Genomic DNA, 26011 nt, shown 5'->3' with positions numbered 1-26011 from the left:
CTTTTTAAAAGAAAGCAAATAAATCAAAGGAGGATATATTAGCCTTATACCTTTTCTGCCAAGAAATCAACAAAAGATTACCTGTCTTGGGTCCAGAGGATAATTCAAGGTGTTTTTCTGTAGTAGTCTTCTTTTCAGCTGTTAATGACTGCAAGCAGATAATGATAACAATAATATAATTAGTGATGATGTAGTAGTTTATGTGACAAGGGCTAAAAACCAACAATATTACATAAAATATTCAAGAATTTATACTACACCCCTTTAACATATTCCTCTGTTTTCCTTTATTTACCAACAAGTATTCCCAAAGCAAATACTTATAGTGCATTTTTGTATTTTTCCAGAATCTAAACAGAGAGCTATCCAACCTTGAGCTGTCTAACCTTTAGTGGTGAGCACTCCTTCTTATGGTGAGTACTTCAAAGTTACCACATAAACCAAAATTAACCAGAATATCTCACTGTCATTAGTTTCTAAATATATAAGCATTTCATAAATATACTTCTTTTAAAGAGCAGGATGCTCAACAGTTTCATCTTCTGAGAACATTTTCAGTACGTATCCTTCACTTACAAAGAAGTACAAAGGTTCTGCATGACAGAAAAAGGTGAATACTGCCATGCCACAATTTTTAAGGAATTCAAGGATGAGGAGAGAAAAGTAACACACCAATTACAGTGTTTTGAAAGAAAATAAGGAAAGGAATTCTGAAGAAATATAATTACAGTGGCCTGAACTCTCAGGAATCTAAGATTTGTCCTTCAGCATTCAGGGAAAAAAATATTATGACTTTACCAGAGTCTCAGGAGTCTCCTGAAATCCTTCTCCACACCTGAGCCATGCTTCAGAGAGGGAAGCTTCTGCCCCCACGGTCCTGAGACCTGCTCGTCTGCACTGCAGTGGACTCTCTCCTGGAAAGGATGGGTATTCTACATCCCAGTTTCTTTTTCTCTGTAGAAATGGTTTTCAAAGGAAAAAAAAAACAGTGAAATCAACTTCACTAAATATACAGTAACAACACCGTGGAAGCCCAAAAATGGCATCGGTGAGAGCATAGTTTTTATTTTATTTTAAGTATAATTTCCATTTTATTGTCTTTTCAAAGAACAGTATTTCTTCAGTCTTTAAGGACTTAGCTCCTTACATGGGCTTTGGTGGAGGTTGTGGGGCAGCACCCCCAGATCTAAAACAAGGTGACGGTGTTTAGTCCCTCCAGACTTTCTGAGAATGATTCCTGACTGCCTTGCAGTGAATGGCACAACTCGTGCAGTTATGTACTTTCACATACAGTCTGGGAAGCACACACGCATCGAAAACACTGGCTTCAGAAATGTCACGGAAAGCTTCGGCCTCTACTATGTTCCAAATGACGAATTTCTTAACAGCCTTGTCCTTGGGCACACATCGTGAACAGTTGTGCAGCGAACAGGTTGCACATGTCTGTGGCCCTTTTAGGCATGACCATTGTTCCTTCTTTTCTTGGTCATCCTGGAAGTGAGAAGGCGAGAGAGGACTGGCAGAGTTTTTAAACGTCTCTGAACCGCCACAGAAAGAAAGAGTCACGAGATAGCAAAACCAAAAGCATGTGGACAACACAACTAGACAACAAACTCCAAAATACAAGCGTGTGAGGACAAACAATGAACACTCCAAAGTTCTGCATGGTATCGTATCTGAGAGGAAAGAAGCTGAGAGAAGCAAGGGAGCAAAGGAGGACTGAGCACAGACATCTGGTGTTCACCAGGAAGGGGAGCAGGCAGCCTGAGAATGCACCAGAAATAGAAAGGGTAAGGGCTCCGCCCTAGAAGACCCAACGGAGCCGAGGAGTTTATATCCAGCAACAGTGACAACACTGACCTCTTTCCTCAAGCTATTTTGTTTCGTTTTTTTAAATGTCTATATGACAGACAAATACTCACTTTATAAGTTTTTAAATTTGCATTTTATTTCAAGGAAAATTTTAGATTTGTATTGGGAATCAAATTCAGGTCAACTACTATGAGCTGACCACCTAATCAGAAATAAAATCCCTTATCCACTGCCACTGTAGTTTAAAAAAATAAATTAAGATTAAAATATACCATTAAAACTTTCTTAACTAGGAAGAAGGGAACAAATTCATAAAAATAAATCCAGCCATAACATAGATGGTATTTTAATACTTAACAGGTCTAAGCATGTTCCTTCTCATGCAGAAATTCCTATGGTGGGGCAGGACTGCAAGAGGAAGAGGCATCTTTTCTCAAGAAGGTGCTAACCTCCACAGACACCTGTCAGGATTCAGTTATCTGACAGCTCTGAGAAAGCTCACTTCGTTATCTAGAACAGTAAAGAAATTGGAAAATATCATTTGGCCTACTCAGAGTCCACACACACACACACACACACACACACACACACACACACACACATTTTTTTTTTTAAACTCCAGAATACCTCTTTAATACATTAAATCAGCCCAGGTCGGCTCTTTAACCAAGTGGGTGATACCAGGGATGGGACAGGGAAGGACAAAATGAGCCTGAAATATCTTGAGCCAGAGAGTGAGAACGTGCCCAAGGAATAATGAGAACATGTAAAAAGGACACATGAGCCTGAATGAAGGGGCTCTCACTGGCCAAATGTGGGCCATTCCAGCATCAAATAAATAATGACAGTAAAGGATTATAACCTACTGAATAAAATAAGACTGTAAGTCTACATTGATATAAACAAATAAATAAATGACGGATTTAGAAAATTATCAATGAATGCTAAAACTAGTGGGTAAAAGTTTGAGGATGAAGAGGATATATACATGATCACAAAATGACTCCCCCAAAATTACTTATTAATTCCAAAGGTAAAAACAGTAACTTTACAGTGGAGAAACCTATCAGACACCATCTTAATCAAGTCATGAATGTTGATGTAAACCAGCATCAAATGCTTCTTAATATGAGGCAACAACCAGAATACAAGACAACCTCCACAGTATTACTACCAAAAATGCATACCCTAAATCTAAACAGAGAAAATATCAGACAAGCCCACAATAACTGGCCTATACACCTCAACAATGGCAAGGTCAAGAAACACAAAGAAAGTCTGAGGAACTATCCCAGATTAAGGGCTAAGGAGGTATGAAAAGAAAATGAACGTATGATCCTGGACTGGATCTTAGACCAGGGAAAACAGATCATTATTAGGCAACTGATAAAATTTGAGCATAAATGACTGATTAGGTAACAGTATTTCATCAATTTTTAATTTCCTAGTTTTGTAATTATACTACGCTTATGTAAGGGCTGTCCTTAACCCAGGACATAAACATTTTGGGGTACAGGTTCACTATGTCTCTCAATTACTCTGAAATAGTACAGAAAAAAATTAGATATACACATGTAGAGAAAGAGAAACAGACAGAGAGACCAATAATAACAAATTGGTGAATCAGAATAAAGGGTTACTGTACTAGTTTCCTAGGGTTTGACATAACAAGTTACCACAAACTCAGTGGCTTGAGACAACAAATTTATTCTCACAATTCTAGAGGCTTCAAGTCCAAAAATGAACGTGTTAGTCCCTCTGGGGGCTCTAGGGAAGAATCTTTCCTTGTCTCTTTCTAGTTTCTGATGGCTTTAAGCAATCCTTGGCATTCCTTGGCTTGTAGCTGCATCACACCAATCTCCACCTCCATCATCACATGGTATTCTCTCCCGTGTGTATCTCTGTGTGTCCTCTCTGCTTCTTATAAGGACACCAGTCACTGGATTTAGGGCCCACCCTAATGCAGTATGACTTCAGAGTAACTAATTACATCTTCAAACACCCACCTCCAAATAAGGTCATATTCTGAAGTTCCAGTTGGACATGAATTTTGCAGGGGACACTATTAACCCACTTATAGTTCCACTAGAAAGAACCTCATTATGTTATTCTTGCAAGTTTCCTGTAAGTTTGAAATTTTGTCAAAATAAAAAGTTATCCCGCCCCCCCCCTACACACACACACACACACACAAAATAACTATATAAGCCCAGGTTGATGCCAGGAAGGAGAATAGGAAACAAATACAGTCAATTCTCCTTATTCAAAGTAGTTAATGTTCTATAAAGTCGCCAAAAACAACGAATTGGCAAATACTGAACCATTGCTCCTCGGGGAATACAGCGTAGTTCCTGTCAATATGAAACCTTACTTTTTGTGTGTTTCTGATTAAAGACACCTTATTTAATATATACAGCTTATTCATTAACATTGAACTCATGGTCAACAGCACTATAACTCATGCCTGAACAAAGCTTATCTAACACACATACTTTCTCCATAATGCACATCACAGATGTCCTGCACTTAGGAACACTAGACAGCACTTTAGCACTATGCTTGGGGGCCATTTTAAACAGTGACATCACCAACACAAAGCACAAAAATGTGAAAAACGTGGCACTAAAAAGACCAAGAAAAGGGCCCTTGCTGAGAGTGTGAGAGCTAGAACAAGCAGACAGAGTGGGGCCTTGGACCTCGGTTGGAAACATAGGTGTCAGGTGACTCAAAATTTTCCCTGCTCTACATATGCCTGCAAATGACTATAAAAGCACCAAGAGCACTGATTTGGGGACTACAAATAAATTTGAGCAAGTAGGCGATTTCATAAATACAGAATCTTTGAAAAGTGAGGATTGACTGTACTCTGAATAGACCATACTTCAGAAAAAAGCAACCACTTAAAACACAAAAAGGTTAAACTCTGCTTCACTGCTTTCCCATCCACGTCAGCCCCTCAGAGACCACTTCTCCTTCTTCTTGGCGCTCTGCTCAATGTTTCGTCTCTCAAGGACACCGTGCTTATGTATTTTATTTCCTCATTTTGAAACTTTACTCCCTGTAAAACCAAATGCATTCCACTATACATCTGTGGGATACTCCCCTTGGAAAGAAGTGAAAATTTCTAAATATTGTTTTGGATATCATGTAATAAATTTGGGGAACAAATCAGACGTCTAACAATCCAAAAAGGAAGTTTCCTTGGGTATCTGAATAATATATGTATCCCAATGTATCCCAATGGCTCTAGCCACATACTTGAAGGATGTCAACCCTCTTTCACCCAGAAATTGATCTACATTAAGCAGAGACAATGATTCAGTGGCTCTCAAATCTGTTCCTGTCAAATATGAGGAACAGATGTAAAGTTTTAACCACGTCAGCTAGTCGGTAGGCGCTGTGATGCTCAGAGCCTGGCCTATCAAGTTTATTGCGCACGTGTGTTTTCCTTCTCTCTGGCAACAGAACGTCTCTCAGGCCTGTCACTCACTGCTTTGGTTGCATCCGACTTGTCCTCTGCTTCTCTGGAGTTCATCCATACTCAGACTCTTTAGGGACTAGAACCCTCCAACTTACTTCACATAAAAGACAGAATTCTAATGTCCTCATCTTCAGTCTGTCAGTAAACATGTACTGAGTGCCCACTGCAGGCAGACACTCTGCCAGGCCCCAGGGATACAAGACGAGCAGGAAAGACTTTGCCCTCCAGCAGCTCAGGCAGTGGCAACAGAGACCCTCCCACAAATTCACTGACGCGAGGGCCTGAGCCCAAGTTCTGATACCTACTATCCTGGCCTTCAACAGCACTCCTCAGCCTCTGCTTCTGCTTCCCCAGCCAATCTGTTCTACTCCCCTTGCTGCTGCCAAGTGGAGCATTTCCAACACCACACCTGCATCCATGGAACTCTTCGCCAGAAATCACCTCTCCTCTTCTTTGAGTCTCTCCAACTCTGCCACGGATCCTGGCCCATCTTTTCCATGAAACATCCCTCCATGCCTCCGCTTAATCCCTCCCTCTGGGACAACAGCCTGTTTCCTGCCCCATCTACTCCTTTCCCTAGAATAAGAGCTTCTGAGGGCAGGAGTCTCATGCCTCTTCATCTTATCCCCAGTGCACAGCACTCCCCACTGAGGTACTCACTAAATGACTCTTGAATGAATATGCAAATGTCTTGACTATTACCACACCTGTCACAAAATCTAAAATATCTAAAGTAAATAAGTCAGTAAGTATAAACCTAAGGGTAAACACAGCCCTCAGGCTGTGTTAAACTCATGTCCATTTCATCTACTTATCCTCATAAACAATACCTGGCCACAGCTCTCTAGAACATGTGTATTTCTCTCTCCACAGTGTTTACTCAGCCACAGAGCAGGTGCTTACAGGGCGACTTCACTACCCAGCCTTCTCATCCATCCACATTTCTAGTGACAAAACACACTCCCACCACCACAGTTTTGGGTGCCCAACCTGGCCAAGGATAATCATAGGACATCAGCCTGGCCATAGTAACTGGTCCAAGGATGCCATGGGACCCAAGTTGAGGCAGTCAGAGGCCCTCTCCAGGACTTTTCTAACTGGGGCTACTGGAGAAGATTCTCTTCTTCCCAGCTTGGCCAAGGGTGTGGCCCCAAAGCAGCCAGCCACCTTGTCCCATATAATATGAAGAAACCTGAGAAAGAAAGAAGAGGCACAAATCATGCTCCAGGCTGTAAGTCAGGTCCCTGAGCTGCCCAGGTGCCCAGATGCTGTCAACTGCAAGCCAACCCATCAATCTTCTGTGCCTCTGTCCAGCTGAAGGTGGCCTTCAATCACCAGCTACTGAAAGAGCTGGACCACAATACTCCGTAAATATTCGTACTGAGATGAAATGATTCACTGAGCCCTCTGAAGGCATACAGCTAAAGACAGTTTCCATCTTCAAAGACCTAGGGTTCTAAGGATATAATTAGAGTGGAGGAAGAAACAGACCAAAATTGGGCTAATGAGCTCAAAAATAGATAGAGAGAATGTTTCCTGGAGAAAGCTGTCTTGGACTTGAACAAAGGAAGAAATGTACTTTGGTGATGGCTACCCATAGATCCTTGATTTCCCAGGCTAGTCCTAATTCCAAATGTCCTGAGTTATTATCCTCCTCAAGCTTAGAAACATCCAGGAAATTTCACAAGCAGCACACAAATCCTTTCAGCTCCCATCTTCAAGCTGTGCTGTCAGAACGACCTGGCCAGAGTCACCGCTGAGCTACTGGTTGGCTACACTGACACTTCCCAAGATCCAGTTTCTGTATCAGTAAAATGAGAATAATAAATATACTTACCTCAAGACGACTACCAAGATAAAATTGACACTAATGACAATACTGTGAAATAATAGTACCACAGACCACCGTAACGGAAGGTAGAAGAAGAGGTGATTAACATTCAGCAGAGTTAATATGAGAACGTACTTTAGACATTTTTATAAAGATGCTTATATTTTCATACACTATGATTCATAAGAATACTGTCTTAATCTAATGACCAACTACAATATTTCAAACCTCGAAAAATAAGAAAAAGCAGCTTACTGATTAGAACTCTACGGCCTCTCAGACAGTTTAAGGAGCAGAAGGGAATGAAGCGACTTTCTTGGTGGCGCAGTGGATGAGACTCTGCGCTCCCAATGCAGGGGGCCCGGGTTCTATCCCTGGTCAGGGAACTAGATCCCACATGCAAGCCACAACTAAGAGTTCACATGCCACAACTAAGGAGCCCACCTGCCGCAACTTAGATCTGGCGCAACCAAATAAATATTTCAAAAAAACATTAAAAATAAAGAAGAAGGGAATTAAATGACTCTTTGGAAAAGGTCAGTTTATTGCAGAGTCAAAGTCACTATTCCATGAGCTGCCCCCATAACCAGTGCTCTAGCTTTCTCACCTTTCTCACAGTCAGGCAATGCCGATTAAGAAAGCCTGACCCTCCTGATGTGGGGACAACAGATGTTAATAAATAAGAAAATAAAGGGTATTAGAACAAGCCTGAGAAAAAAACATGTAAGTAAAATAAATTTTCACAAAGCATAACAAAATTTCTGAAAACTGCCTATAAGGTTCAAGACAACTTTGCCCTTCCCCTTGTTTCCTGCCAGGCTGTCTTTCCAACTCTCTTCAGTCTGACTGCTGGACCCCTCAGGATTTGGCCCAAGGACTGCCTTCTTCACGAACCCTCCTGTGCTGTCACAGCCCTCAGTCATCCTCCTTGAACCACTCCTTTGGAAATCAGCACTTCCAATAGCACCTCCACTGCCACAGCAGAGAATGCTATTTTCATGTGTTTATGTCTTCTATGACCCCCAAACCAGGATTCACTTATAACTTACATTCTACAAGTGGCAAACTCTAGAAGTGCTAGCTTCCAGAACTTGCTGGTTTATCCCTTGTCTGTTAAATAATTTCAGCATATGCTAAATAAGGTTAGGGATCACCTAAATCATTGCTTCATTTAAGGAAGTTCATATCAATACTATCTCTTCCATTCACGGAAGAGTTTTTTCAGGAAAGAATCCATAGCCATTCCAGTGTTTTAAAGTTTTTGGTCACAAAGGCATTAAATCATGTAGCAGTTTAAATTCATTTCTTCTTCTGTCATCAGAGAAAATAAAGGAAACAGTTGCCACATTTTGTATAATTTTCGTATACTTTCAAACTTAAGATTACTTTGGCTAAGTAGTAAATATCTGGAATGTACAATTATGCTTAAACTTACAGTACAATAATCACCTAGTTTTGGTGTCATCACACACCTAAACTGTTCAAACAAACCAGACTAATTTACTACAGCTATTCTAAGACTCTGATGCTAGAATCCTAATCTCTAGCAATCTAGCCCCTCTTTTTCTCATTCTTCTCAACAATCCGGAACTTCTTAACGTAACAATGTTGGAAATATGGTGATGTATTTAATTTTCAACACTTGAAAAGAAAAGCAGAACTATTTTCCACTAGCCCTGTACACCAGCTCAGAATACCATTAGTCTGAAACTTATTTTTTTCTGAAATGGAAAATTCCTCTGCTAGAAACCAAGTTCCCATGCCAGGCTACCTAAAACCACTCTTGGCTCCACTGACATTACCCTTAATCTAAGGGCTTAAAGACATAAAACAATGACAGCTGCTAATATATCACACTCTGGGTCCAATTTTATTTTACTGATCACTCCCCACTCAAAAGCAAACAATGAGTTTGCCTTGGTTCTTTCCCATTCCTGCTTCCTCACTGTTGAGAAGTTGAAGCACAGCAACCTATAAACTCCAACTGTGATAAATTTATTCTCATGCAAAGGCAGGATTATCAGCAAGACCCCTTCAAAGGCTACAGGTTCAAGTCTTTGTCCCTCCTTCCCTCACAGCCCTCTAACCAAATCTCTACTTACAGTTCAAGCCTAACCCGCCTACTCTTCAGAAGACGAAAAGTCTGAATAAAATTACAATAGACTTTAACTTAAAAACAATCAGTTAAAAAGGTACTTAATAAAAGCTATTTGTGACAAACCTAGAGCCAACATAATACTCAATGGTGAAAAGTTGAAAGCCTTTCTGCTGATTCCTGGAATAAGACAAGAATGGCCACTCTCACCACTTCTATTCAACATAGTATTGGAAGTCCTAGCCACAACAATCAGACAAGAAAAAGAAACAAAAGGTAACCAAACTGGAAGGGAAGAGATAAAACTGTCATTTTATGCAGATGACATGATACTATATGTAGAAAACCCTAAAGACTCCACACAAAAACCACTAGAACTGATAAATTCAGCAAGGTAGCAGGATACAAAATTAACATTCAGGAATTGACTGTATTTCTTTATACTAACAATGAAATATCAAAAAGGGAAAGTAAAAAAAAAATCCCTTTTAAAATCGCATCAAAAATAATAAAATACTTAGAATAAAACTGACCAAGGAAGTGAAAGACTTAACACTGAGAACTATAAAACATTGATAAAGAAAGCTAAAGATAATTTAAAGAAACTGAAAGATACACCACGCTCTTGGATTGGAAGAATTAATATCGTTAAAACGGCCATACTACCCAAAGCACAATCTACAGATTTAATGCGATTACCATCAAATTACCCGTGACATTCTTCACAGAACTAAAACAAATAATCCTAAAATTTATATGGAACCATGAAAGACCCAGAACTGCCAAAGCAATCCTGAGGAAAAAGAACAAAGCTGGAGGCATAACCCTCTCGGGCTTCAAACAATACTGCAAAACTAGAGTAATCAAACAGCGTGGTACTGCCACAAAAACAGACATATGCATCAGTGGAACAGAACGGAGAGCCCAGAATTAAACCCACACACCTACAGTCATTTAATCTTTGACAAAGCAAGAACATACAACAGAAAAAAGACATTCTTTTTGGCAAATGACGTTGGTTAAGCTGGACAGCCACATGTAAACCAATAAGTGAGAGCACTCCCTCACACAATACACAAAAATGAACTCAAAATGTCTTAAATACTTAAGATAGGACACCACAAAGCTCCTACAAGAGAACACACGCAAAACATTCTCTAACATAAACTGTAGCAATGTTTTCTTAGGTCAGTCTCCCAAGGCAATAGAAATAAAAACAAAAATCAACAAATAGGACCTAATCAAACTTATGAGCTTTTGCACAGCAAAGGAAACCATAAACAAAACGAAAAGACAAACTATGGGCAGGGGGAAAATATTTGCAAACGATGCAACCAACAAGGGCTTAACTTCCAAGATATACAATCGGCTCATATAACTCAGTAACAGAAAAACCAAACAACCCAATCAAAAAAAAACAGTCAGAAGACCTAAATAAACATTTCTCCTAAGAAGATATACAGATGACCGATAGGCACATGAAAAGATGCTCAACGTTGCTAATTATCAGAGAAATGCAAATCAAAACTACGATAAGGTATCACCTCACACTGGTCAGAATGGCCATTCCATTAAAAAGTCTACAAATAATAAATGCTGCAGGGGTGTGGAGAAAAGGGAACCCTCTTACATTGTTGGCGGGAATGTAAATTGGTACAGCCACTATGGAAAACAGTATAGAGGTGCCTTAAAAAACTAAAAATAGAGTTACCATATGATCCAACAATCCCACTCCTTGACATATATCCAGAGAAAATTCTAATTCAAAAAGATACACGCACCCCAGTGTTCATAGCAACACTATTTAGAACAGCCAAGACATGGAAGCAACCCAAATGTCCACTGACAAATAAGTAGATAAAGAAAATGTGGTATATAATTACAATGAAATACTACTCAGTCATAAAAAAAAGTATGAAATAATGCCATTTGCAGCAACATGCTTCCCCTACCAGTGTGACAGCGCTTCTTATAATTTAGCAGGGTCTCCAGGCTGAAAGATGTCATGTGTGAGAATTTTAAGAAATGCGGCAAAAGGGAGGGGATATGGGAACATATGTATACATATAACTGATTAAATTTGTGATAAAGCAAAAAATAAAAAAAAAAAAAAAAAAAAAAAAAAAAAAAAGAAATGCGCATCCACATCCTGACGGTCAGAAATGAGTATCTACAAGCACCCTTTCAAGGCTTTATCCAAAGCACCTCTATCAACACTACGTCTTAAAGCAACCGCATGCCTCTGTATATTAGACAAAGCCACGCAACACAAAGCCCCAGAAGCCCCCTTTCCCGTTCTAAATTAGTGACGTCGTGGATTTTGTTTTCTTTCCAGTTTGTGGAAAATGTGGTAGTGATCCTTCTGGTAAACAGGAGGTTGGCAACGAACAGAAACATCTCTCCTCATGCTCTACTGGATCATAATCAGGTCAGATAAGCGTGCCAGCCTGTTGGTATCTGTGTACTATGAGAATCTGGTACCTTGGAGGGCTCTGATTTGGTACAAGGGAGACGCCCTGTTGCCAGGATAAGCACTTGCCACGTGAAATTCAGGCTCACAAAAACTCTCCCTTGCTATCTCTGACCCCAATTTTAGCCCCAGTTTTTTTTCACTTTCTAGGTTTCAAACACAAAGGCACCAGTGTCCAAAGGCAAGTGATATAGGCCTTAAACTTGCTGCCATCCTTAATTTCCTCATTCATAAACTTTCCTTAGAAAACCCAAACCCCCATTCCTCTTTTTAAATAGATGGCTGCCTTCAGCCCCGATGGCCAGTAGCAGACATCTATTTCCCAATGGATGAGAGACACTCCTTCACCTTCTTGGTCATGGTTGGGATGAGGTTCATGTGGCCATCCACACACGTGGTCATGCAACTCTCCACCTGCCGCTTCACCTGAAGCTATTTACTCCCCACATCTATTGAATCTTTGGCTTTGTCGTTGCAATACATAGTGCACCGGGCCAGGCGCTCCTGGAACTTCTCCAACTCGCTGGTCACCAGGGCCTGGGCTTGAGCCAGAGGTGCATGGCAGCGCTCAATGCACTGGTGCACTTGCTGCATGGACTCCTGGCTGCCCTCACAGCAGGCGGCGCTGCACCAGAACATGAGGCCCTGCATCTTCCGGATGTTCTCTCTCCAGACTTACCACCATAGAGTCCACCGCCTCCTGCAACCAGAGCTGCTGCAACTCCGCCACAGCGACCCCGCACCGCTCCCTGCCACGCAGGTGCCCACATGGACTCCCACGCACAAGCCTGCCTCCCCCTGAATTAAGACTTTTACCTAATTATGGGACTTCCCTGGTGGTGCAGTGATTAAGACTCTGCGCTCCCAATGCAGGGGGCCCAGGTTCGATCCCTGGTCCGGGAACTAGATCCCACATGCATACCACAACTAAAAGTTTGCATGCCACAGCTAAGGAGCTGGCAAGCCACAACTAAGGAGCCCTCGAGCTGCAACTAAGGAGCCCACCTGCCACAACTAAGACCTCATGCAACTGAATAAATTACTTTTACCTAATTGTAAACCACCTCAGATATGACTATGTAATCACACACTACTAAAGTAAAACCAGCTCCAATGAAAAGAAGCACAATCGTTTAGCTATCACAAACTGAATATTTATGCTACAGATGGAATATCTGTGTCCCCCCCATAATTCATATGTTGAAACCTAATCCCCAATGTGATGGTACTTGGAGGTGAGGACTTCGGGAGGTGCTTAGTTCACAAGGATGGAACCCTCATGAATGGGATTAGTGCCCTTATATAAGAGGTACTAGAGAGATCCACTATGTGTGGACAGAAAGAAGATGGCTATGAACCATGAAGTGGGCCCTCAACAAACACTGAATGTACTGGCACCTTAAATTTGAACTTACCAGCCTCCAGAGCTGTGACACATCTGTGTTGTTTATAAACCATTAGCCTATGGCATTTTTGTTACAGCAGCCTGAACAGACTAAGATAATTCAGTAGCTGCCAGACGTCACTGCAAATGTTTCATGTCTATTACCTCATATAGATCCTAGGTGATATTTTATGGTGAAATGAGTAGTATTAATTCCATTTTACAGATAAAGAAACTAACTGTTGAAGACATTTTTCAAGATCACGTATCTGTAAACAGCAAAGCCAGGATCAAAATTCAAGCTAGTTTAAGCCCAAGGACCATATTCTTAATAGGGCTACATTTTTCTGCAAATGAGAAAAAAACACTCCCTTCTCAAGTCACTGGACTTCCATATATTTGGAAATTGTCATAATGTACTGATTTTATTAGGAAAGATGCTTTATTGCCATCTACTGAAAAGAGTAGCATAATAAATATACAACTTTTGCAGGACGTGACTATGTATAGGGCCTCTGCGCACTGCAGTTTTCAACCTGCACAACCAAATGCAGCCACTCTGGTGGTTAAAAGCAGATGGAATTTCAATATATTTTTACCATTATTGAAAACTAAATTCAACAAACCAGTGCTTGTAATCACTTAAGCACAGAAAACACAGAGAAATACCATGAACCCTGTCCTCAAGAAATCAATATGATCATTAGACCTGTCACAAAACACAATACAGAGAAGTAAAATAACAGAAGTTAGTATAAACATGCAGAGGCAGTACGAAGATTGCAGAGGTTAATTCTAAAAACCACTTTTTAATTTCTTTCCCTCATTGAAGCCTTATAGTAACTCTGTGAGTTAAGGCAGCAATCACAAATTCACTTCAAAATGAGGGCACATGAATGTGAATTAGGGAGAGACATTTGCAGACTGAGAAGAGGATTTGTGTTTGTCATAAACATGGGCTCTTAAGGTGTGAAAAAAAAGACAACCATGGGTAAAAGACTTATTAGGGAAGGACTGAAAAAGTAAACATGCAGTAAAGAATCTAACCTCACCTAAAAGGAAGGCTAGGGAATTAATTCCCTGGTGGTCCAGTGATTAGGAATCAGTGCGACTGCTGGGGCCTGAGTTTGATCTATGCTCAGAGAACTAAGATCCTGTAAGCTGCACGGAGCGGCCAAACAACAAACAAACAAGTTTAGCCTTTGTCCTTGGCTTCTGGAAAGTAATGTCTATGCCCTTGGAATTCCATGGCTGACAGAAGTGTCTTTCTTTGCCTGAGAGCTTCAGTTACACCAGACAGTCTAATAATGTGATTTAGGGTGGTGGCTAATCACACCCCATAGAGTTAGCATGGGGGCGGGTGACACCAGAAAGACAGTGTGATTTAGAATGAAGGCTTTCAGTCACACAGAAGAACTGGAGACTGAGATCAGCCATTTATGTCTATGTAATGGAGCCTTAGTCTGTTTGGGCTACTATAACAAAATGCCATAAAGTAGGTAGCCTATAAACAACAAACACTTCTCAAGTTCTAGAAGCTGGGAAGTCCAAGATCAAGGTGTCAGCAGATTCAGTGTTAGTGGTGAAATCTGGCAAAGGATCACTTCCTCACTGATGCTAAAGGGAGGAGGGATCTCTCTGGAACCTCTTTTATAAGGGCACTAATCCCATTCATGAGAGCTCCACCCTCATGACCTATTTACTTTTCAAAGACTCCATCTCCAAATACTACCACATTGAGGATTAGGTTTCAACATACGAATGGGGGTTGGGAATAGAGAACACAAATATGCAGTCCATAGCAAAGCCCCAGTAAAAACTCTGGACACCAAGGCTCAGGTGAGGTTCCCTGATTGACAATAACCCACCTATATGGTCACACATTGATACCAAACATGTAACTCATCCTGATTCTATGAGAAAACCACAAAAGTTCCATGACTGGAACTCACATCCCAATTTCAAAACTTACTACAAAATAACAGTAATCAAAGAAGTGTGGTACGGGCATAACAATAGACCCAATCAATGGAACAGAATTCATAGTCCAGAAAAACTCATATATCTGTGGCCAAACGATTTCTGTCAAGGGTCTGACAAAAAATAACAGAAGTTACTAAGCAGTGGTTTCAGACACGACACAAAAGGACAAGTTAACAAAAAATGAATAAACTAAACCATCAATATTTAAAACTTATGAATTTCAAAAGATATTATCAGAAAGTAGAAGGACAATTCATATAATGGGAGAAAATATTTGCAAATCACATATCCAACTAAGAATCTAGTACCCAGAATATATGAAGAACTCCCACAACTCAACAACTCAGTTTAAAACTCGGTAAAAGTCTGATAGACATTTCTCCAAAGAGGGCATACAAATGACCAACAATCACATAAAAAGATGCTTGATATCATTAGTCATTAGGGAAACACAAATCAAAACCACAATGTGAGACACCAACTCCCACCCATTGTAATAGTTACTCTCAAAAAATAAATAAGTAATAAGTATTGGCAAGGATATGGAAAAAACTGGAACCCCTGTGCATTGCTGGTAGAAATACAAAATGATGCAGTTGCTATAGAAAATGGTACAGTGGATCCTCCAAAAAATTAAACATAGAATTACCATAGGATCTAGCAATTCTACTTCTGAGCAATTCGATTTCCCAAAAGAACTGAAAGCTGGGACTCAAATGGATGTTTGGGTTTTTTTTTTTTTAATATTTACTTATTTATTTTGGCTGTGCCAGGTCTTAGTTGCAGCACGTGGGATCTTCGCTGCAACATGCAGACTCCTTAGTTGCAGCACACAGACTTCTTAGTTACCGCAGGCGAACTCTTTGTTGTGGCATGCATGCAGGATCTAGTTCCCCGACCAGGGATCGAACCCAGGCCCCCTGGATTGGGAGCGTGCAGTCGTACCTCCTGGACCACCAGGGAAGTCCCTCAAATGTATGTTTAAATGTCAAAGTTCAAAATAACATTATTCGCAGTAACTAAAAACTGGAAACAACCCAAATGTCCACCAATGGATGAATGGATAAACAAAATAAGCATGTACATGAAAATAAAAACTATTCACAGCCTTAAAAAGGAATGAAATCCTGACACGCTGTAGGTTTGCGACCTCAGGAGTCCCCAGGTGAAGCCTGAAACTGGTGCCCATGCACAGAGGACAAGGAGAGACCAAAGAAAGAGGTAGATCGCTCTAGACTGGTAGCTGGCAGTTTTAATATGCAAGGGAACTTACACATGAGCCAAGGTTCACACAGGCTGTTTGACTCCACAATTCAAACTCCTTACCCCAAGCCAGCATTTCTTAAGATGCAATCCAAGATCTGATGAGGAACAAATATCCAAAATACATAAAGAACTCCTAACAACTCAACAACGAAAAGACCAACAACTCAATTTTTAAGTGGGCAAAGGACCTAAAGAGACATTTCTCCAAAGTAGATATACATATGGATAACAGGCACATGAAAAGGTGCTCAACATCATTATTCATGAGAGAATTGTGAATCAAAACCACAATGAGATACCACTTCACACCCATTAGGAATGACTACTATTAAAAAAAGTTAAAATTAAAAAAAAATTTTTAATAAGTCCTAGCAAGGATATGGAAAAACTGAAACCCTCATACATTCTGATAGAAATGCTAATGATGCAGTCACTGTGGATAAAAGTATGGTGGCTACTCAAAAGTTAAAAATATAATTACCGTATGATCTAGCATATACCCAAAAGAATTGAAAGCAGAGACTCAAACAGACATTTCCACAACAATGTTCAGAGTGCCACATTCACAAGAGCCAAAAGGTTGAAACAACCCAAATGTCCATCAATGGATGAATGATAAACAAAATGTGGTATACACATACAACGGACTACATTCAGCCTTAAAGAAAGAAAAAAATTCTGACACACGATACAACATGGAAGAACCTTCAAGACATTAAGCTAAATGAAATAAGCCAGATACAAAAGGACAAAAATTATGATTCCACTTATATTAGGTCCCTCACGTCATCAAACTCAGAGACATAAAGTAAAATGGTGGTTGCCAGGGGCTGCGGGGAGGGGAAAATGAGGAATTGTTGTTTAATGGGTATAGGGTTTCAGTTTGGGATGATGAAAAGTTCTGGAGATGGATGGTGGTGATAGTTTCGGAACAACATGAAGGTACTTAATGTCACAGACCACAGACTTAAAAATTGTTAAAACAGTTAATTTCATTCTATTTGACCACAATTTTTAAAATGCAATCAAGGGCAATGCACATCAGAATCACCACGTATGCCTTTAGAGATAGTAGATACTCAAACCTCAAATTAGAATCTTGAGTGATGAGAGGCCCACCAACCACCCTGGTGAGTTAGGCACTATTAAAGTTTGAGAACCACCACCAAGAACACTGGATTAAAATCCAACCTCTAGGGACTTCCCTGGTGGTGCAATGGTTAAGAATCCGCCTGCCAATGCAGGGGTCACGGCTTCAAGCCCTGGTCTGGGAAGATCCCACATGCCACGGAGCAACTAAGCCCGTGCACCACAACTACTAAGCCTGCGGTCTAGAGCCCACGAGCCACAACTACTGAGCCCGGGCGCCACAACTACTGAAGCCTGAGCGCCTAGAACCCATGCTATGCAACAAGAGAAGCCCCCACTAACCGCAACTAGAGAAAGCCCACGCACAGCAACGAAGACCCAGTGCAGCCAAAAAAAAAATCCAACCTGTATGGCTTTACCATACAGGTAAACTAAACACAGAACAAGCTTCTCTGCACATGCTTGGAATATTCTGCTGCAGTAAAATACACAAGGTTGGGTAAAAAAGTAAAAATGCTATAGGCTCTACTGAATTTTTAAAAAGGCTGAGGAAGAAACAGAAAGCTTACATCCCAGTGGCTTGAGGCTATAAGAAGAAAATCCTCAACATGAAGAACAGGATGCCAGTCATGAGACACTGCATTCAGGATTCCAAAGTTTCCTATCTTAATCTGTTCCACCCCTTAGGCCATCATTCAACCATACACAAGTTCCTCATTAACTTTTTTTAAAACTCTCTCTCACCCCATCATGCTATCCCTTGCTCCTTCTCTCCCCCAGCACACTTATACAGAGATTTGTCAACACAAAGATTTTATTCTTCAACTACTGCAATGTGATTTCTTCATTAACCTCTCCTCAAAACTGTTTTCCCTTTGATTAATGGATTTCTCCACACTCATAAGTGTACATTTGTTACCTATATTATTTTAATGCCTAAGTGACAAGAACTGAATGCAGAATTCAACAAAACTGGTTCAAAATAAGGAGGAACTTATACAGAATGTTCAAAGATAAATATTTTTGAGATCTTAGTAAAATTGTGGCCAGAACTCAGGCACTAAGTATGTTTCTCTTCTTTCTATAAATAAATTAGTTGTTGGGTAGATGATATGTACTGTTTTTCTCGGTCATAGCTTTTAAGAGGAGATAATCTAGAGCTACACCAACTGGACAAGCTTTCTTACACATAACTTTTTAAGAAACTGTTCATGTGTGTTTCAATCTTTACAAAAGTACTCCATTTTTATTTGTCTTAACATTACAATAAATTTTTTTAAAAGCATCACCCTATTCCACTATTTGTCCATTCCAAAAACTGAGTACAAAATTATGTACCAGGCACCAAGCCGGCAACCTGACACAACTGTTTTAATATACTGCTGCCCTATTTGCATCTTCTGATTATATATGCTTTAGTTGTATCCTTAAGATAGACAACATTGTATTCTGCTGCTTTTCTTTGCTTAATAGGAATTTTCTGATGCTCCAGAGGTTTTGCTCCTTAAAAGAACAGAAATTAAAATCTACAACTTGGGCTTCCCTGGTGGCACAGTGGTTGAGAGTCCTCCTGCTGATGCAGGGGACACGGGTTCGTGCCCCGGTCCGGGAGGATCCCACATGCCGTGGAGCAGCTGGGCCCGTGAGCCATGGGCACTGAGCCTGCGCGTCCGGAGCCTGTGCTCCGCAACAGGAGAGGCCACAACAGTGAGAGGACCGCATACCGCAAAAAAAAAAAAAAAAAAAAAAAAAGAATGAAGGTAGACCCTTTCCTTACACCACATACAAAAATTAACTCCAAATGAACCACAGACCTAAATGTAAGAGCTAAAACTAGAAACTCTTAGAAGAAAACATATGAATAAACCCTTATGACTTATGACCTAAGTGATTTCTTAGATATGACACCAAAAGCATAAGCAACAAAAAGTAAAAAGACTGGACTTCATCAAAAATTTTAAACATTTGTGCTTCAAATGACCTCATCAAGAAAATGAAAAGCAAGCCCACAGAATGGGAGAAAATATTTGCAAACCACATATCTGGTAAGGAAACTGTATACAGAATTTATAAAGAACCCTTACAATTCAACAATAAAAAGACAAATCCAACTAAAACACGGGCAAGGGCTTCCTTGGTGGCGCAGTGGTTAAGAATCCGCCTGCCAATGCAGGGGACACGGGTTCGAGCCCTGGTCCGGGAAGATCCCACATGCCGCGGAGCAACTAAGCCCGTGCGCCACAACTACTGACCCTGCGCTCTAGAGCCCGTGCACCTAGAGCCTGTGCTCCCCAGCAAGAGAAGCCGCCGCAATGAGAAGCCCGCACACCGCAATGAAGAGTAGCCCCCGCTCGCCACAACTAGAGAAAGCCCACACGCAGCAACGAAGATCCAACACAGCCAAATTAAAAAAAAAAAAAACATGGGCAAGTAATTTGAATACACATTTCTTCAAAGAAGATACACAAATGACCAATAAACACATGAAAAGATACTCAACATAATTAGTCATTAGGGAAACGCAAATCAAAACCAAAACAATAAAATACCACTTTTTACCCATTAAGATGGCTAATGTCAAAAGAACGCAATAACAAGTATTGACAAGCATGCGGAGAAATTAGAATCCTCATTCCTTGCTGGTGAGACTAAAAAATGTAACCACTTGGAAAACAGTTTGGCAGTTCCTCAAAATTTAAGCATACAATTACCATATGACTCATCAATTCCACTGGTAGGTTTACATCCAAGGTAAATGAAAACTTTCATCCTCACAAAAATTGGTACACAAATGATCCTAGCAGCATCATTCCTAACAACCAAAAAGTGTAAATAATCCAAATATCCATCAATTGCTGAATGGAATTTTTTTAATGTATACCATACGATGAAAAATTATTCAACCATAAAGAGGAATGAAGTACTGATACATCTACAACAATGGATGAACCCTGAAAACGTTAGGCTAAGTGAAAAAGCCAGTCTCAAAAGACCATATGTTATTCCATTTACATGAAATGTCCAGAATAGGCAAATCTATACAGATGGAAAGTAGCTGAGTGGTTGCCAGGGGGATGGGGAAGGAGAGAATGTGGAATGACTACTAACAGCCATGGAGTTCCTTTTCAGTGTGATGAGAATATTCTATAATAAGAAATATTTGTACAACTTTGTGAATATACTAAAACCACTGAATTCTGTACTTTAAAAGCATGAATTTATTATCTATGAAATTGAATCACTCATACATTGCCAGTGTAATATTGTACAGCCACTCTAGAAAAGTTTGTTAGTTTCTTATAAAACTAAACATCAAATTACGATATGACCCAGCAATTACACTCTTGGGCATTTATCTTAGAGAAATAAAAACCTATGTTCCCCAAAACACCTGTACACAAGTGTTCACAGCAGCTTTATTCTAATAGCCAGAAACTGGAAACAGCCCAGATGTACTTCAACAGGTAAAATGCTAAGTGAAACTGTGGTACATCCATTCCATGGACCACGACTCCGCAATAAAAATGAAGAAACTACTGATATACACAACTTGGACAAGAGCTTTATGCTGAGTGGGAAAAAAATAAGGAAAACAATGTCAAAAGGTTATAAACTGTATGATTCTATCCCAATAACATTTCTGAATGACAAAAACTTTTAAATAATGAATAGACTAATGACTGCCAGGGTTTAGGGGTGGGAGTTAATGGGAGTCGGTGTGATTATAAAAAGGATCCTATGCTGATGAAACTGTTCAGTATCTTGACTGTGGTAGTAGATACGTGAACCTATACATGTGATAAAATTGTACAGAACTAAACACACACACACGTATACACAGACGCACATCTGGGGAGATGTGAATAAGACAGTTGTACTAATGTCAATACATTGGTGGTGATATTGTACTACAGTTTTGCAGAATGTTACCATTGTGGCCAACTGGATGAAGAATACATGAGATGTCTGTAATTCCTTACAACTGCTCTGTGGTTCTACGATCACCTCAATTTTAAGCAGGGATTGCCTTCAGGGACGTGACTCAGTGCAGGAAGGAGCGGGGCAACCACTGCTGGTTTTCGTGAGAATCTTTCCATACGACTGCTCTCATCTATAAGCATGTATTATTTTGATTTCAAAGAAAATATCTTCCCCTTACAGGAAATACATATGTGAAGTACCTGACCTATGAAGAGTCTCCAATAAATGTTAGTTCTCCTTTCCTTCCATTTTAAGGATAAGACAACCTCTAGACTAAGCTATCAGTACTAAGGAGTCCAGTTCTGAGAAGCAGAGCCACTGGTCAATCATCCAGTGGGATTACCAAGGGCTAAAACCGGAACCATAAGGTACTCCTACCACGATACCTAGGGGAGAATCTCCCTCCACCACTGAGCAACTTTAAACTAAGCCCTCTTCCTATTCCTTGTTCAACAAACTGAGTGAAGCAATTCCGGAGAAATCAAAAGGCAAAACAGTAGAGGATGAACAACAGCTTTGTCCTCATCTAGAAATTTCTTTCATTATCATGGTGTTTTATTATTAACTGCTTTCATTATCACTAACGTTCATTGAGTGCTTATACGCTCAGTACATCATTTCATGCCGTTCTCATCATTTAACCCTCATACCAACCTTGCAAGACTGGTATTACCCCCATTTGATAGACAAAGAAGCTACAACTTAGAAATGCTGTGTATATTGTGCTGGTCAGAGAGCTAGTAAGCAACATGTCAGGATTTTCTCCCATGCATGTCTAATTCCAGAAATAAAGATTCCAGCCACTGATTCTGCATTATCTCACTTTAACAGAAGTGTCTAGCAATAACTGTCATGTGCACCTTCCACACAAAGACACATAACAGCAGCTGAGCTTTCCGACCGGGTTGAGAACCTGGGAATATCACTGGAACTTCGAAGTCTCAAGTCCAGTCATGGTATCAGCCACTAGCCTCCTCCTAATCATGATGTCTCACCTGCCACTCTGCACTCTTACGGCCAACTACGTCAGTGTTTCCTTTCAAGCATTAAGACTCCTACCCTTCTACCAATTCACTTTACCAATCACCAACCCACAAGGCTAGGATGAAAAGACCCACAAATGAGAGTGGCCCTCCCCATATTTTCTTATTACCTGTCCTTGGTCAATGCTGGTAAACACTCTTACCATTCCCTACCCCTCTACTCTCACACACACTTACATACACAAGTTCCACACCCATGCCTGCCTTTACCTCTCCTTGTCACCATCATAGCGCAAGTCGTCACATCTTCCCTAAGGTTAAAATAAGCCACTATAAAGCTCAGCAGACCTCCCATCTGCTGAGCTCTCCTTCTTCCCCATAGTCTCCGAGGAAGAACACTCCTACTACCTAATACTCGTCCCTTCTGTGACAGAAGCCAGGTCCTCATTCTCTCCTCGGCTCCTCCCCCTCCTGCTTCAAAGAAGCGATGTTTCCCTTGCTTGAAAGAGAAACAACTTCTTTGAAATGACACGTACACTGCATTTAATTAAAAATTACTATGTCCTTGCCATTATGAAAGAAGCACCAGAAATAAACTAAGGTTTTCTGATGAGGACCCAAAGGAGTAGAGAAGGAGGGTGTCATCAGAAAGATATGGCGTTCCTTTATTTCTCCTTTATGACCTTACCAAGATACAGTTTTCCTTTCAGTGAGAAAGAGAAGGGGGAGAGCTATGATTCAGTCTGCGGAGGCAGAAGGAACTGTGAGAGCGCGGGGAGGGTCAGGAAATCTCGGAAGGTAAGCGACTGACAGGTAAAGGGAGTATCTGGTCGTTCTTGACTATTTAGCAAAGGGAGAAGACAAAGCTTAGAGGGAATAAGAATCGTAGCACTTGAAAGGACAGTGAGGGGGCAAAGGCAGGAGGGAAGAAAGAAATAAAATACACCCAGCCGTGGAGCAACTTGGAGCCTAATCTCTCCCTGGGCCTTAAGGTTCCCGTATCTGTATATCCTAACATCAGGTAGGAAGCAACGAACTCTCCCCAAGCTTCCCATTTTTCACAGGTTCAAGTTTTGAGTCACCACTGACTCCTCCCTCTTCATCTTTCAATTTCAGGTACTTCAGTCTCATCTTCCTTTTCTTATCTATCAACTCAGTCCTTTCCCAAAACTATTCCCAATTCTACCATGTTAGTTCAGGCACATATCAACTTCCATTTTAAGAGTCCAGAAAGATCTACATGGCTTGCCCAGAATTATAAAATTAGTTAGCTGTAGAGCTGAGACTGGTACCCAAGTCTTCTGACCAGGGTATTTCCCCATGTTTCTTCATACCTACAATACTTGCAAACCTTCTATACTAGTTCTCCTTTCATTCATTCATCAGATATCTATTAGGTATCTAATATGTTCAAGGGATTATGACAGGTGCTATGATAAGGTCTTGAAAACTGACAGAATGACGAGGGGAAAAGTGAGTATCAAGTCAAAAACATGAAGATTTCTAAGTGAGGATGTAGTGCAAGTGCCTGACATTAAGCATCTGATTACCAGGTGGCATCCGGTTTAGAAGAAATCCATCTTGAATAAAAGTATCTCCAGCTGTATGGCATAGCTACTTGCAAAACAACCAGGTAAGGAACTAGGCTGCCTCCACCCATGAAGGTTCCTCTTTCAACAAGCCCTGGTAACCTAAATAACTGACCATTTGAGTGACCGTGCTTCTCCCTCCCTGCTATTGCTTTAACTTAGCCAACGAAGAATGAATCCCCGAAACTCTAGACACCTAACCCTCAGGCCGTAATAAAGGCAGACCTCTCTCCCTGTGTCTCGCCCCCAACATCACCGTGCGGTCCTTGGGTGTACCATGCACCCTCCAGGGCCTGTGAGGAATGAACCTTGCTCCTCCAAGTGCACCCTGCAATCCCAATTAGAGAGCATCAGTGTCAACAGGCTCAGACCAGCACAACACAGGAGGAAGTGCTGGCGCCCAGGGGACTAAGGGCGAGAGAGTGACAACTTCGTGGTGCACTGCGTTTAAACCGCGCTCAAGGGAAAGGTCAAATACACATCTGAAAATCGTCCATACAGAGGGACAGCTAACATCAACGTGTGAGACTGCCCAGAACAAACTTGGAAAGTGAGGAAAAAGGCGCAAAGTCAGAAGTCAGAACCTGGCAGGAAGGCAGCAAGGAGAAATAAATGAGCAGTTGCAATACAGGAAAAGAATCAAGTGGCAAATGTGTCAAATGCTACAGTGACCAAGTTCACAAGTTACATGGGCTTCAACAATTTAACATACTTCCTTGATTCCTTGGTTTTTTCTTTCTTCACATTTTAGTAGTTTTGAAATCAGGGTTAGGTTATGTTTGTCATGGGCTTCCCGGACTTCGTAAATGGGTAGTCACAAAACTGACAGCGTGTGTGACAACCAATGGTATTCCAGGAGCAAGGAGACACAGCAGTGAGACGGCGGCTGAACCAGCGTGCGCGGACTATTTTTCAGAAACTTTTTTGGTAAGAAAAGAGGAGTCAAGAAAGGAGTCAGTGTCTGCTTTCATTCCGTTTTCAGTACAAGACAAGACAAGCATGTCGGTAAGCAAGGAGCTCAGAAATCGCTTTCAAAAGGTAAAGGGCAGGGCTTCCCTGGTGGCGCAGTGGTTGAGAGTCCGCCTGCCGATGCAGGGGACACGGGTTCGTGCCCCGGTCTGGGAAGATCCCACATGCTGCAGAGCGGCTAGGCCCGTGAGCCATGGCCACTGAGCCTGTGCTCCGGAGCCTGTGCTCCGCAAGGGGAGAGACCACAACAGTGAGAGGCCCGCCTACCGCAAAAAAAAAAAAAAAAAAAAGGTAAAGGGCACACGCAGGACAAACGCAATGCACTCAGAACGCAGCTGCGCCGCTCTCAGCGCGGTCACCAGGCGGACCCCGCGCCCGACTCGGCCGAGACGCTCCCGCTCCGGCGTCGGAAGGGGCAGGGGAGGCAGCGCGGCGCAGACGCGGCGGCTACGCAGGCCCTCCCGGACCCCAGGACACCGCCGTCGCGCTGCGGCCCAGCAGAGACCCGCGAGTACCACCTAGACTCGGGCCGCACGGCCGGGCTCACCGGCTCCGGTCGCCCCGCAGCCGCGACCCTCGCCCTCCAGGGAGGCGGCCCCTCCCGCCCCGCCTCCAACGCGGGCTGCGTCCACGCCACAGACGCCCCGGCCGCCCACCAGCCCGGGACCAGCCACACGCGCCCCACGCCCCGCAGGCGAAGCCGACGTGGGGGGACCGAGGAGACGGCGCCCAGAGGCCCACAGCCTACCTTTGAGCCATGAGACTGGCCTCCGCGGGGCATCTTCGTGCGCGCCGCCTCCTCCAGAGCGTGCCTTCCCCCTCAGGCCGCCGGAAGGCCGCGCGGCGCCGAACCAACTCGGCGCGCCGCGACACACCACGCTCTGCGATTGGCGGACGCTCGGGCTGGGGGCGGGGCTTCTCCGGACGCACCGCCCTCCCAGCGCGCCGTGCTACACTGCACTCTGCGATTGGCGGACGCTCTCTCGGGGGCGTGAGTTCCCTGCTACCCACGCTTCCTGGCACTGACCTACAGTGCGCCCGCTGGGGACCGGGCGCCCGCACCAGCTGTAGGTCCGGG

The 26011-nt window shown here is 42.0% G+C and overlaps 1 protein-coding gene and 2 pseudogenes across 3 annotated transcripts in view; all 3 read right to left on the bottom strand.

Annotated features, from left to right (window-relative positions):
• Positions 1-25714, bottom strand: part of SPIDR (scaffold protein involved in DNA repair) — a gene marked incomplete at its 5' end in the record, with an annotated part of 358863 nt that extends 333149 nt beyond the window's left edge. Inside the window, 3 exons of the mRNA XM_079722236.1 lie at positions 82-148; positions 799-954; positions 25682-25714. Coding sequence (XP_079578362.1) covers positions 82-148; positions 799-954; positions 25682-25714 — 256 coding nt within the window. The remainder of the gene's footprint in view (positions 1-81; positions 149-798; positions 955-25681) is intronic.
• Positions 1144-1490, bottom strand: LOC307065718 (small ribosomal subunit protein eS26-like; annotated as a pseudogene). Its single transcript has one exon. The product of its transcript is annotated as a small ribosomal subunit protein eS26-like (transcript).
• On the bottom strand, positions 12005-12459 carry LOC307065380 (protein FAM136A-like; annotated as a pseudogene). The gene has a single exon. The product of its transcript is annotated as a protein FAM136A-like (transcript).
• Positions 25715-26011: the final 297 nt, after the last annotated feature.

Source organism: Hyperoodon ampullatus (genome assembly GCF_949752795.1).
Source record: "Hyperoodon ampullatus genome assembly, chromosome: 17".
NCBI lineage: Eukaryota > Metazoa > Chordata > Mammalia > Artiodactyla > Ziphiidae > Hyperoodon > Hyperoodon ampullatus.
This window is presented reverse-complemented; position numbering and strand designations above follow the sequence as displayed.